The 12,344-nt window shown below is 56.5% G+C and overlaps 1 protein-coding gene across 1 annotated transcript in view; it reads left to right on the forward strand.

Moving 5' to 3' along the window:
• Positions 1 to 12,344, forward strand: part of TRIP10 (thyroid hormone receptor interactor 10) — a 69,220-nt gene that overhangs the window by 47,011 nt on the left and 9,865 nt on the right. Inside the window, exons 3-8 of the mRNA XM_029912977.1 lie at positions 2,376 to 2,523; positions 3,501 to 3,563; positions 4,600 to 4,704; positions 5,376 to 5,504; positions 6,584 to 6,730; positions 7,390 to 7,593. Coding sequence (XP_029768837.1) covers positions 2,376 to 2,523; positions 3,501 to 3,563; positions 4,600 to 4,704; positions 5,376 to 5,504; positions 6,584 to 6,730; positions 7,390 to 7,593 — 796 coding nt within the window. The remainder of the gene's footprint in view (positions 1 to 2,375; positions 2,524 to 3,500; positions 3,564 to 4,599; positions 4,705 to 5,375; positions 5,505 to 6,583; positions 6,731 to 7,389; positions 7,594 to 12,344) is intronic.

Genomic DNA, 12,344 nt, shown 5'->3' on the forward strand with positions numbered 1-12,344 from the left:
GACGTACATAAAAGGCCAGAGAACGTCACCCTTTGGAACTCCTTGCCACAGGAAGTGGTTGAAACCAGGAATTTAGTACGTTTCAAAAAGGGATTGGACGCTTATGTGGGGAGCAGGAATATCCAGAGGGATCATAATTACAGCTAACGACTGTTCTGGAAGGGTTATTAAACCTCAGGCGCTGGGATTTAAACTGCTCTCTAACTATTAGAGGCCAGGATGGGATTTAATGCGGGGGGCAGATTATCCTCCATCGGACATGGTGGGGTTCTTGCACCTTCCTAGTCTAGTGCTGGCGCTGACCGACTCGATGGAGTAGACTGCCTGTCTGATGCAGTCTGGTGAATTTCAGTGTTCTGTATTCCCCAGGCCCATGACTTCTGATTGGTGCAGAGCACTGGAAAGGCTTCTGCGTGGGTGTGGAGATAGGCTGGAACCTCTCAGCCAAACCCCAGAAACGTCAGGCGTGTCGGGCCATTGGATTAGATCCTGTTGTTTGCCCCCCAATTTTGGTCTGGGCTCTGCCCTTGGATGGTGGGGAAATTGACCGAGATCAGTTGTTCTCATGAGATCTGCCAGGAGTGGCAGAACGCTTAGCTTGCCAGGCAGCCCACTAGAGCGGGTGACCCTGGCTGATCCAAACCTTCAGGCTGGGCCAGCCTCTGACTCTGCCCCAATCCAGCCCCTCAGACGCCCTCCTCTAACCCTCGGCTCCGCTGTCAATACCAAGACTGGCCACTTCCTTCAGAATTTCCAGCCCAAAATTTGCACCCAAACCGGCTTCCCCTTGCCGTGCCTGCATGAAACAGGTGGCTGTTCCATTTACGGAGAAATTTGATACAAAACATAAATGCTGTGGCTGGGGAAAACCCCTGTGACTTTTCCCGTTTTGGCCGTGGCGTTTTTCTCTGTCTGTGACTCACCCCGCAGCAGCGGTTCCTGTGATCCCGCGGGCCTGGACCCGGCTCCCCGCTGCAGGCGTCGCGGGTCTCAGGGCTGCTCAGGTCTGGCTGGGCCAAGCCCAAGCAATACACTGATCCTGTATACCAGGTCGCCATGCACGGAGCCAAGCGCTGGGCCCAGCTCCCTGGGACACTGGGGCTGCCCGAGCTGCTGCTGTGAGGTGAGTGCAGGCGGGGGGGGGGCTTGCTTTCCAGGCCCACCCCCCAGCCTTGCCTCTGCACTGGGCCAGGATTACCATTGGGATGCTGGGGGTGCGAATAGAGCTGCCAGGTGATCTGTCAATAGTAGGGTGCCCCCTGCTGGCCAGTTGGAGAACTGCACCGGAGTGTTTGCAATAGGCTATATTGAGAGAAGAGGATGTCCCTATTTTGGATGAAGTAAGCTGTGCTCTGGGTTTGCAAAACCTCTAGTCTCGGTGGCTTTGGATCTAAATTCTATTTCATCTAAAGTTAAACCATCTCAAAGCTCAGATAAGACGCCGGTTTTGGTAACGGGGATTTCTCTTCTCCCTGCCTCGTGATCCAAGGACAAAGGGGTTTTTTATTCAATGAAACTTCAAGGCGGCCCTTTTAAAATGGACGGCAGGAATAACTTTTTTGGTGCAGTCAGTGGAACTCATTGCCACAAGGTTTCATTGGGGTGGAGAGTTTAGTAGGCTTAAAAGGAGAAGTGGGCGCTTACTTAAATAATAAGAAAATCCAGATTTAGAATAACAACTTAAACATTTGGTGTGGGTTTTTTTGTTTGTTTGTTTTTTTTTAGGAAGGGATATAAAGCCTCATGCTTCAAGGCATATGCCCCAGCCTTTAACTGCGGGGGGGCCGGAGACATCTTCCCCTGGCAGCAGGTTATCCTGTCATGGCCTAATTGAGAGTTTCTTGCACCATCCTCTAAGGCAGCTCATATCGATTCCTAGATTAAGGCCAGAATGAACCGTTATGATGATTTAATAATACTCACATGGGGAGACGGTTTCCGATAGCTGAGGCCTCTTCAGTCTAGCAGAGAAAGGCAGAACGAGATCTGATGGCCGGAAGCTGAAGCTAGGTAGACCCCCACCAGGTACAGGTTTGGGCCGCCTCACGGAGGGATGTGGTGAATCCTCCATCGCTCGAAGTCTTTGACCTTGAATCCGTGACCTCCTGCGTACTGCAGACCGGAGCTTTCCCCCCAGAGGGGGTTGCACTGAGCCTCTCCTTACGGTGGAGCGGCTTTGTGTGTCTTCGAGATTCCAGTCTGGGCTTAGCAGAGGCGGGATCCTGGCCTAGAATGAAACCTGTTCTGATCCAGGCGGAGTTTGGAGATGCCTGGGGCAGATGAGTTGGGGGGTGGGGGGTGAATGCACTGACCCTCTGCACCAGTGACCTTAGCATGACCTTGTCACTCGCCCCGTAACTCTGCCCCTGCTCCAGGTTCTGCCAGTACCAGGCCTTCCTGCAGGTGGTGAAGGAGCTCAATGACTTTGCCGGGCAGAGGGAGGTGGTGGCGGAGAACCTGACGACGCGGATCTGCGTGGAGCTCTCTAAGCATGGCCAGGAGCTCAAGCAGGAGAGGAAATCGGTAACGCTTCCTCCCTCCCTGTCTTCCAGTGCAACTGTCCAGGGCTTAGTAATATCTGGGGCGGGGGGGACGTGGATCCAGCTAAGCCCTGAGCATCCTTTGTAGCCGGGTGACATATGTGGGGTCCCCACTGAGCCTAGAGAGCTTGGGTAATGTACCAGCCAAATGTGCCTCTTTGCAGGACCCAGCCACTAGGGGGAGACAGCCTGCTTCTGCCTTGAAGTAATGTCCCAGGGCCTTTGGCTCAAGTGGCAGAGGAGGGCGCTTTTAGATCCAACGGGACCCAGGTTCAGTCCCTGCAGACGCTGTGTCCCTTGGATGCGAATTTCGGCCAGCTTGCTGTAATGACTGACTCTCGCCCCCTCCGGGAGTTGGGGCCACCGCTGCCTTCTTGGAGGGTTTGCCTGTGGCTGGACATGGGGTCTGTGGGAGCATCGTAGGTGCAATAGCCATGCTGCCTTTGGGGAGCTTTTTTAGAACCTGGGGAACTACCAAAATTGCCGTCCTCCTGGAGAGGAAAAGAGACATGTACATGCCCCGTGGTGCTGCTGTAATACAGCTTATAGAGGTTCAAGAGCGTCCTTGGACTGGGGCTGCCTAAGCGTTACCGTAATGCATCTAATAAATAGCCAGCAGCAGAACATTCTTCATCACAGCCTGAATTTTCAGAAGTGCCCAGTGATTTGGGGCCCCTGAGACTTCTTAAAGGGACCCCAACTTTTTCATCGGGGCAGGGTGCTTGGTGCTGTCTGAAAATCAGGGTCAATTTAAGGAGCCTCAAACTTCCCAAATCTCTAGCCACTTCTGCAAATTCTGGCTGTGAAGAAGAATGTTCTGGTGTTGGCTAATTTTTGAATGGTGCTAGGCGCTGTACGTTATTCGTTGGTAGTGCCTCGCTGCGCTAGGTGCGGTACAAACACAGAACGGAGAGTCGGCTGAAAATCATGAGGTTCCGCTGACGTTTCTCCTCTTTGCAGCACTTCCAGGAGGGCCGGCGAGCCCAGCAGCAGCTAGAAAACTCCTTCAAGCAACTCGAAAATGTGAGTCCTGGGGAACAGGGCCAGCTGTTTCCGTTCTGTTCATGCTCGCGTTGGGCCCGATCCAAGCTCTTTTTGGAGCCGCCGGGAGCTTTTCCATTGACTGCGAGGAAGCTTTGGATGGCGCTTGCCGAGACCCAGCTGCATGGGTCAGCTTGTGCTCCGCAGAGAGCACAGCTGGTGGAAGGAAATGCCTCCAGGAGAATGAAAGGGGCTTTATTCAGAGGAAGTCTAGAACATGTGCGGCAAAACTGTTCTGTGGTTCTAGTGGCTAGGGTGGGGGGAAGGCCGGGAGTCAGGACTCCTGGGTTCTGTTGGTAGCTCCGGGAAGGCAGTGGGCTCTGATGCATTAGACCAGGGGTTCTCAAACATCCTTGCCCCATGACCCCCTTCTGACAACAAAAATTACTACATGACCCCAGGAGGGGGACTGAAGCCTAAGCTCCTCCCTCCCACCCCCAGTTCCACCACCCTGGGTGTAGGGGGGCAAAGCCCGAGTCCCCCGTCAGTGGGGTCCAAAGCCCAAGGGCTTCAGCTCAAGGCAGGGGGCCTGTAACCTGTGCCCCGCCTCCCAGGGCTGAAGCCCTCAGGCTTCTGCTTTGGCCCCAGGTGGTGCGGCTTGGGCTTTGGCCTTGGCCCTGGGCTCCGGCATGTCGAACACCAGCCCTAGCAACCACATTAAAGTGGGGTCGCGACCCACAGCTTGAGAACTGCTGCATTAGACCCATGGGAGGTGCTGGGAGTCAGGACTCCTGGGTTCTGTTTCTAGCTCTGGGAGGGGAGTGGGGTCTAGTGGGTTAGCGGGGGGTTGTGGGGGGGACAGCTGGGAGTCAGGACTCCTGGGTTCCATTCCCACCTCTGCCACACACTCACTCCATGCTTTAGGGCAAGTCCCTTAACCTCCCGCCTTCGCTTCCTCCTCTGTAACGAGGGAGAGTCCCTGAGCCCCCTCCCCTGTGGTTCCCCTGAATTCTGTGGGTGGGAAGCAGCTGTGCGCTCCGGCAAGGTAACGCTGGCTTGTATCCCCCCCCGCCCCCAGAGCAAACGGAAGTTCGAGCGGGACTGCAGGGAGGCGGAGAAAGCCATGCTGGCGGCCGAGAAGCTCGACCAAGACCTCAATGCCACCAAGGCGGACGTGGAGAAGGTCGGAACGCTGCTGTCTCCTTGGCTTGAATCCCTCTAGCGTGGGCCTGTTGGGGACGGGGGAACCATCAGGTGGCATGGGAGGGGGCCCAACAGGATGGAAGCGGGGGGGACCTATTGGGTGAGGTAGAGTCCATGGGTTTTGCTGGCTGCTTTACAGACTGGTATGAAGACCAGGTTTCTGTCCCAAAGAGCTGACCATCCATAACCGACCGCGTTCAAAGAGGCTGCATTAGAGGAAGAGGATGGTGCCGGGGTTCAGGCTTGGGGAGATCTCGGTTCAGTTCCCGGCTCTGCCATAGACCCGCCATGGGTGACCTTGGGCCAGTCACTTCATCTCCGTGCCTCAGTTTCCCTGTCTCTGCGATGGGAGTTTCCGAGGCTGTTCAGGCTAAACTCTCAGGGGCCGTGTCTGCAGCACCTGGCACAATGCAGCCCCCCCACCCCCCAACGGGGGCTGCAATGATGCGTGGGGGGAGTTAGCTGTGTGGTGCAGGGGAGAAGAGCAGATGGGAGGGAGACCCTCCCGGGACCTTGCTATTGCGGATGGGGAGTTGGCCCCCGGCTCAGGGCTTTGACTAGAAGGGATTCCCTGGGCTGGTATCCGGGCCTGTCCGTCTGCGCGCGGGGACGGAGCTGAGCCTGTTGTGACGGTTGCACTAACCCCGGCAGGCGAAGCAGCAGGCCAATCTGCGCAGTCACATGGCGGAGGAGAGCAAGAACGAATACGCCTCCTTCCTGCAGAAATTCAACCGGGACCAGAGCCAGTTCTACTTCCTGGAGATGCCGCAGATCTTCAATGTAAGTCCCTCCCCTTGACTATAAGCCCCTCCCCTTGACTATAAGCTCCTCCCCATCAATATAAGCCGCTCCTACTTAACCTTAGCCCTGCTTCCTCCTTTCTGTCCTTCCCTTCTTTTTCTTTCCCTCTCTATGTCAGTTATACCAGTATAATGATGATGATGATGCCTAGCTCTTATCTGTAGATTTCAAAGCCCTTCATAAAAGGTATCATTATCCCTGTTTTACAGATGGGGAAACTGAGGCATGGAGCGGGAAAGTGATTTTTCCCAAGGTCACCCAGCAGGCCAGTGGCAGAGCGAAGAATAGAACCTAGGTCTCCGAGGCCCCATGCAGTGCTCTAACCACTAGGCCATGTTTTGTTTAGTGTTGACATTGAATTCCGAGCCATGGGCCAGGACTCTGCTGTGCTCGGTGCTGTCTAAACAGAGAACAAGTTGTCGTCGCTGCCCCAGACAGCTTCCAGTCTAAGTAAGAGAATAGCTGGATGGGAATAGAACAGCCTGTGCACTATGGGGAGTTGTGCTGCTTTCACTACACACCTTTTGTGTGTGAATCTTGGGAAGGTCCTGGTCTCGTAGCCTGCGGAACTCACTGCTACAGGATGGCAAAGTACACATGTATTTCTTCCTCATCTACTAAAACTGAAACGTGGAAAATTCAAAACAAACATCCCCTTGCTCTTGTGTTGTGGGAACGGACCTACCTGATCTCCCTTCTCAATCCCACCCATTATTGTGTGGATTTCTAGGGTGTCTCATCCCCAAGATAAACAACCCCAGCCCTTTTCAATCAAACTAACTGCCCCTCCAGCATGAAGGACACCTGGGTCCTATATCTGGCTCTTCTGCTGGCCTGCTGTGTGACTTTAGGTATGTCACTTCCCCGCTCTGTGCCTCAGTTTCCCCATATGTAAAATGGGGATAATGGCACTGACCTCCTTTGTAAAGCGCTGGGAGATCTATGGATAAAGCAGTATATAAGAGCTGCGTAATTAATAATACTCATTAATAATATTGGTAGAGTCTTTTCCAGGCCTTTTATCAGTTTCACTGTTTTCTGCTCCCCGCCCTTTGCAGAAGCTGCAGGAGATGGACGAAAGGCGAACGGTGCGGCTGAAGGAAGGCTACGGCGTCTTCTCCGAGACTGAGCGGCAGGTCATGCCCATCATCGGCAAGTGCCTAGACGGCATGAAGGCAGCGGCCGACTCAGTGAACGAGAAGAACGTGGGTCCTGCTGTCTCCTTAAACTTAGTGCCCTAGGGGTGGAAAGCCCATTGGAGTTGCCATAGCACCTGCCCTCCAATAGGGAGGCAGATGCCCCTAAAGTAGGCGGGGCTAACTGGGTGGGATCCAGCTGTCATAACCTCCCCTCTCCACTAGGGGCCCCAGACCAGCATGGGGGCAGTTTTGCTTTTACTTCACCTGGAGGAGTTAAGTCAATCCAGCCCCAGATCCCAAACCCGGAGGGATTTGTGGGTATTTGTGTCCTAGGGAATGGGAATAAGACCCAGGTGTCCTGACTTCAGCTCACGCTGCTCTAACCACTACACCCACTCCTCTTGCGGACCCAGGGGAGTCAGGACCCTGCGAGGGGAGTGGGGTCGGGGGGGGAGGAGGAGGGCTGAGAGTCAGGACGCCTGGGTCCTATTTGGACTTGTGCCCATGGATAGAATAGGGATTGGCGTCCGGTCTGTAGAGATCAATTCTGGGGAAGAGCCCATTTCAAGGACCCCGGAGCCCGGCCTTGCTGGCGACACGTGGCTTGTGCATGCAAGTTTCTGGGGAGATGAGAACGCTGCAGCGATGAGGAACGGGCGCTGGGGAGGATAGTACCTCTGGTTCTCCCGGCGGTGACGCCCTCCCCCTCGCCCCACCGCCGGCAGGACTCCCAGGTGCTGATCGAGTTACACAAGTCCGGCTTCGAGAGGCCGGGAGACGTGGACTTCGAAGACTTCAGCCAGCCTATCAACCGCACCTCTTCGGACAGCAGCCTGGGGACGCCCCGGGGCACCCTGGATGGCCGGCTGGACCCCCGCCTGCTGGGCAAGAACAAGGGGAAGCGCTGGCTCTTCAGCAAGAAGAATAAGGTAGGAACTGGCAGGGAGGCCCTGGCTCTGGGCGCTGTCCGGGCTGGGGCAGCTCAGCCTGGCTGGAACTTGGAGCGGGACCTTGCGGTCGAAGCACAGAATTGGGAATCAAGATTCCTGGGTTCTAGTCCCATCTCGGGGTGGAGATCAGGACTCCTGGGTTCTATTCCCAGCTCTGGCGGGGGAGGGGGGAGGGGGTGAGTCTAGTGGCTAGGGCAGGGGGGCTGGGAGTCAGGACTCCTGGGTTCCATTCACAGCTCTGGGAGTCCTGACTCCCAACCCCACTCCCCTCCCGGAGTTGTGAATAGCCCCGAGTCCTGATTCCCAGCCCCTGCCCTAACCACTGGCCCCCGCCCCCCCCCACTACCGGTTGGCATGAACCCGTCCATATCTCCTTCCGCCCCTTTGCCCACCCTACTAGCTATGCAGAGGGGCAGGTGGTACCAAGCGCTGGTCCTGGGCCGCATCCCTTATCCACTGTAGATGAACAGCTGCCAAATGCAGTTCTGGGGGCTCCGGGCCTCAGCTGCTGCCCCGCTGGCCTGAGCGCTGCAAAGATGCCCGGGTAGTTAGCAGCCTCCACCCCCCTTCTCTGCGGCGCAGCCCGTCACTCGCTGCAGGCTACGCCACCGTTTGACCCCGGTCTGTGATCGTTCTCCCTGGCTGCATCTCGCTGCCTGTGCATGACGCCGTAAAAGAGCCTTAAGCCCCCGTCTCTCTCGAGCGCTGGACGGGCTGAGACGCTAATAATTAACCCGTTCGGGAGCGCGCGCTCCAAATCAGCCAGCATGAGCCTCTCTCTTTCTGTCTCCTCCACCCCTGGCCCTGCCCGATCCTCTTGTCCTCCATGAGTCACATCCGCCGCACCCCTCCCTCCCGCGCCCCAGGAGAGCTGCCTTGGGAACATGCTGTTCCGACAAGGAATCTTGACCTGGCTTTTACACCAGGTTAGGGCTCTTGGGGCAGGGAGGGGGTGGGTGTTTTTTTGCGTCTTGGTTCTGGGATCCCTGAGTAACTGTGAGGCTGTTTATTAATAACCCGCCCCCCACACACTGCCTGTGGAGTGGGTCAGGATCAGTGATGGCCGTGCTCCGGGCCGGCTCTCTCCTGTGTGGGATCCTTTTCAAAATAAAAAAACCTCAGGCTCCCAACCCGCCCGGTTTAGCGAGAGGCTTGTTAGCAAAAGCAGGTCACAGCCGCATGCGTCTCAGCCCTTTGAAACCCCTCCCAGGGTCACATCTGTGTGGTAGGATTTCTCTTCCGTCCTCCTCCCCCATGTTTACCTGTGTCCTAACCCCCACGTCCTGTCTGTACTGTGCGCAACAGAGATCACCCCCAGATCATCGCACTGCTTAGAGTGGCCACGGCCTTGGGGTTTTTTCACCTTCTTCTGTAGCATGGGGTGTGGGTCGGTTTATCTCAATCAATTCCTTGCCGATGCAGGGCCCCAGGCAGGGGTCCCTCCGATGCTCTGCCTGCGGCATGTTAGTTTCGTCTCCGATGTGCTATAATAGCTGGGCCGCGTTTGGCCTGTTGGCTTTAGTGTGCAGGTGCTGGGTAGGTGACACAGGAGGTTAGACTAAGCCCAGGCCGGAGCCCCGATCCTAACCGCTGATCCGGCTCAGCTCTGCTCCCCCGCCTCACGTCTGTGCTCTGCATGCTCCATCTTCCTCGGCTCCCTCCAGCGTCCACGGCCTGGCTGCATTCGCCCCTTTCCCCTGGTACATCCCGGCCTGCACGGGAGGCTAGCGCAGGCTGCTGCTCTGAGGAAGGGACACGGTTTCTGGAGGAGAAATCCTTGGTGCGGTCAGCTCCCTTCGGCTTTTCTCCCCCTGAGGCTCGTCACAATTTGGGGCGACTGCAGCTGTCTGCACCCCCGTGGTTCCACTCTTGGGTGGTTCCAGCTCCCCGGCTCTCCCCTTTCCGCAGGCAGCCCCGCCTCCCTCTCCCTCCTGCCGGGGGGCGTCCCAGGCTGCATGGTTCCCTGCCTTCGCTGTGCGGTTCCCAGCAAGGACAGCCCCACTGAGAACGGAGGGGTGGCTTCAGATCTGTGTTACGCCTTCATGCTTAAGATAAAGAGAACTACAGAGAGCACCTCTATGACCAATGAGAACCTATACGCCTGCTAGCGAGCTCCCCGGCATCACCCTGCCCGCTGGGTTCCTTTGTGGGTCCTCCGCACTTCGGCTCCAAACAACCCCCCCCCCCCCCCCCCCCCTTAGGAGGCCTCCATCAGCCAAGTCCTTCCAAGGCTCCCTGAGGATCGGGCCCCTCTGTGGACCAGCCCGTTGGCTGGATCAGAAAGAAGGCCCTGAGCTAGCTAAAACCTCAGCTTTCATCCAGATTGTTTCTTGTTGGTCTGTGGGGCTCTAGAGAATCCGGTTTGAACAGGGACATGGATGCTTCCCCAGGCAGCCAAGTGAGTTAATTAGCATTCCCTCCTCCCTTTTAGAGAGGGTACACCCCACGCACACCCGGCCCGGTGCATTTTCCTACCGCCCTCCCCCAGGGTACACCCCACGCACACCTGGCCCCCCACAAGGTATGAACTGTAACGCAGGGAGGTTCAACTTCACTCAGGAAAGTTTCTCTTCCTTCCGTCCGGCTTGTCCAGGATATTAGGGGTTACGGTCGGTCTGTCATAGGGCTGCCCCGTCTCTCTGATCCGGGGGAGCCTTGGGCTGCTGTTAAGTGGAAGATGGTTTGGAGGCCCCATTTGGCCACGCAGTGCATAAAGGGGACTTAATGTGGATGGAGAAGACCCTGTTCAGGGACCTCCCAGGCCAGCACGGAGCTGGCATAAGGGCCTAGCCCCCAGCATATTGGGGACATGGCCAGTGTGATCCGCGCTATGGCCTTTCCCGCTTCCCGGGACCTATGGGAAGCAGAGCGTAAGTTAGAGCAGCCCTCAGGAAGGACGTTGAGCAGGATAAGGGGGCGGGGAAGGGCTGAGTGAAGCCCAATTGGTTAGTAGGCCATGTGCCCCCACCCCCCTCCAGATCCGGTAGGCCAATCAGAGACGGCGGAAGGGGACTCGCAGGTCATGGCAGCCCGTAGAAAAGGAACTGGGCTCTAGTGCTCTGCACGCTGACCCCTGCTACGCCCCAGCCTCAGAGGGTCCAGGATGAGCACCGCTGGTGGGAGGAATAGCTCAGTGGTTTGAGCATTGGCCTGCTAAACCCAGGGTTGTGAGTTCAATCCTTGAGGGGGCCATTTAGGGATCTGGGGCAGAAATCTGTCTGGGGATTGGTCCTGCTTTGAGCAGCGGGTTGGACTAGATGACCTCTTGAGGTCCTTTCCAACCCTGATATTCTATGACTGCAGCGCCCGTCCTGGCTGTGCTGTGCCCATTTCACAGGCACTGCTGGATGGATCAAGTTTTCCCTCCCTCGCCCACTCCAGGGGCAAATTCTTGCTCTAATTGTCTCACGCCTGTTTCATATCCAAGCCGTTTGCTGCTTCACTTCATGCATGCGCTGAAAACTCCTACTACCCGGCAACACGCAGACATCGATGCCCAGTGTCCTGCATCCACCCAGGGCGGGGGGCCGTGGGGAAAACCCGAGGGGTCTCCCCTGTAGGGGAGAACCCAAGCTGTGGAGTTCAGACCGAAATGAGGTTTGGATCTGGGGTTTCTGGCTCTGGGCCCTATTTCCCCTCTGCCAGCAGGAGTATAAAAATAGCATCTTGCCTCTTCTCAGCCCCGGAGCTGGAGCAGCATCGGGGGTAGGGCACATTGTGCCATGCGTCATGCAGGAGTGGGTAAGGAGAGTGACTGGGTCAGGAGGCCCAGGGAACATATGTCCAAGGCAGAGACTTTTAGGGCATCAGTCCCCACCCCCTGATTAGCCATGTGTCCCCTATGAATGCTTCCTGCAGACCCTCACCCTTGTATCCTGCCTTCAGATTTCCCCCCTCCCGCCCCACTCCAGCTGAGGTAGGTGACCTCTGGGGTGATGGTGCATCAGTTACCCCCACTCCCCATAGGGGGAGCTGTTGGGTACATCATGGGGTGCAGGGCACTCAAGAAGGGGCGGGGGAGTTATCACATGGAAGGGACTAATAGCTTGCTGTAAGGGGTGGGGTAGGGGATGGATATCCTCCCCCCACCCTGGCAAGGGTTTGCTAAAGGGGATGAGACCAACTGTCCACACGGAAGCTGGCAGGAATTCAAGCCCCGATCCAGCGAAACGCTTCAAGCACGTGCTTCGCTTCTAAGCCCGGAAGCAGGGTCCTGGGTAGGGTCACCAGTTCTGGATGGACACATTCCTGGAGGTGTCATCACATGCCATAATCTTTAATGAAAGATTCATCTTTAATTCCTGGAGACTCCCGGACAATCCTGGAGGGTTGGCAACCCTAGTCCTGGGCTGTCAGCTCTTTGAGGCAGGGACCGTGTCTTTGCTGTACAGCACCTAGCACAATGGGGTCCTGATCCAGGACTGGGGCTCCCGTAATACACCTAATATTGAAGCCAGTGGACTTTGTTCTCTTGCCTGAAGTGCTTTGCCAGATTGGGGCTTCAGTTGAGCAGGGGAAGGGGTAACGCGGAAAGTTTGCACCCTGAGGAGCTAACACCAGGCACAGGCACTCAGAATGAGGCCCAGAAGCAGGGCAGACCTGGGTGGGAGGGGGTGGGGAGGAGACTGGGGGCTGGAGGGGACAGTTCAGGACTGGAGATGGAAGTGTCTACAATCCCGATATTGTGGTGGAAAGCTGAAATGTTTCTATTTGGAAATGCCTCCCACGGT

The sequence above is a fragment of the Terrapene carolina genome, unplaced genomic scaffold (assembly GCF_002925995.2).
Source record: "Terrapene carolina triunguis isolate 2854851 unplaced genomic scaffold, T_m_triunguis-2.0 Scaffold404, whole genome shotgun sequence".
In the NCBI taxonomy this organism is placed as follows: Eukaryota; Metazoa; Chordata; order Testudines; family Emydidae; genus Terrapene; species Terrapene triunguis.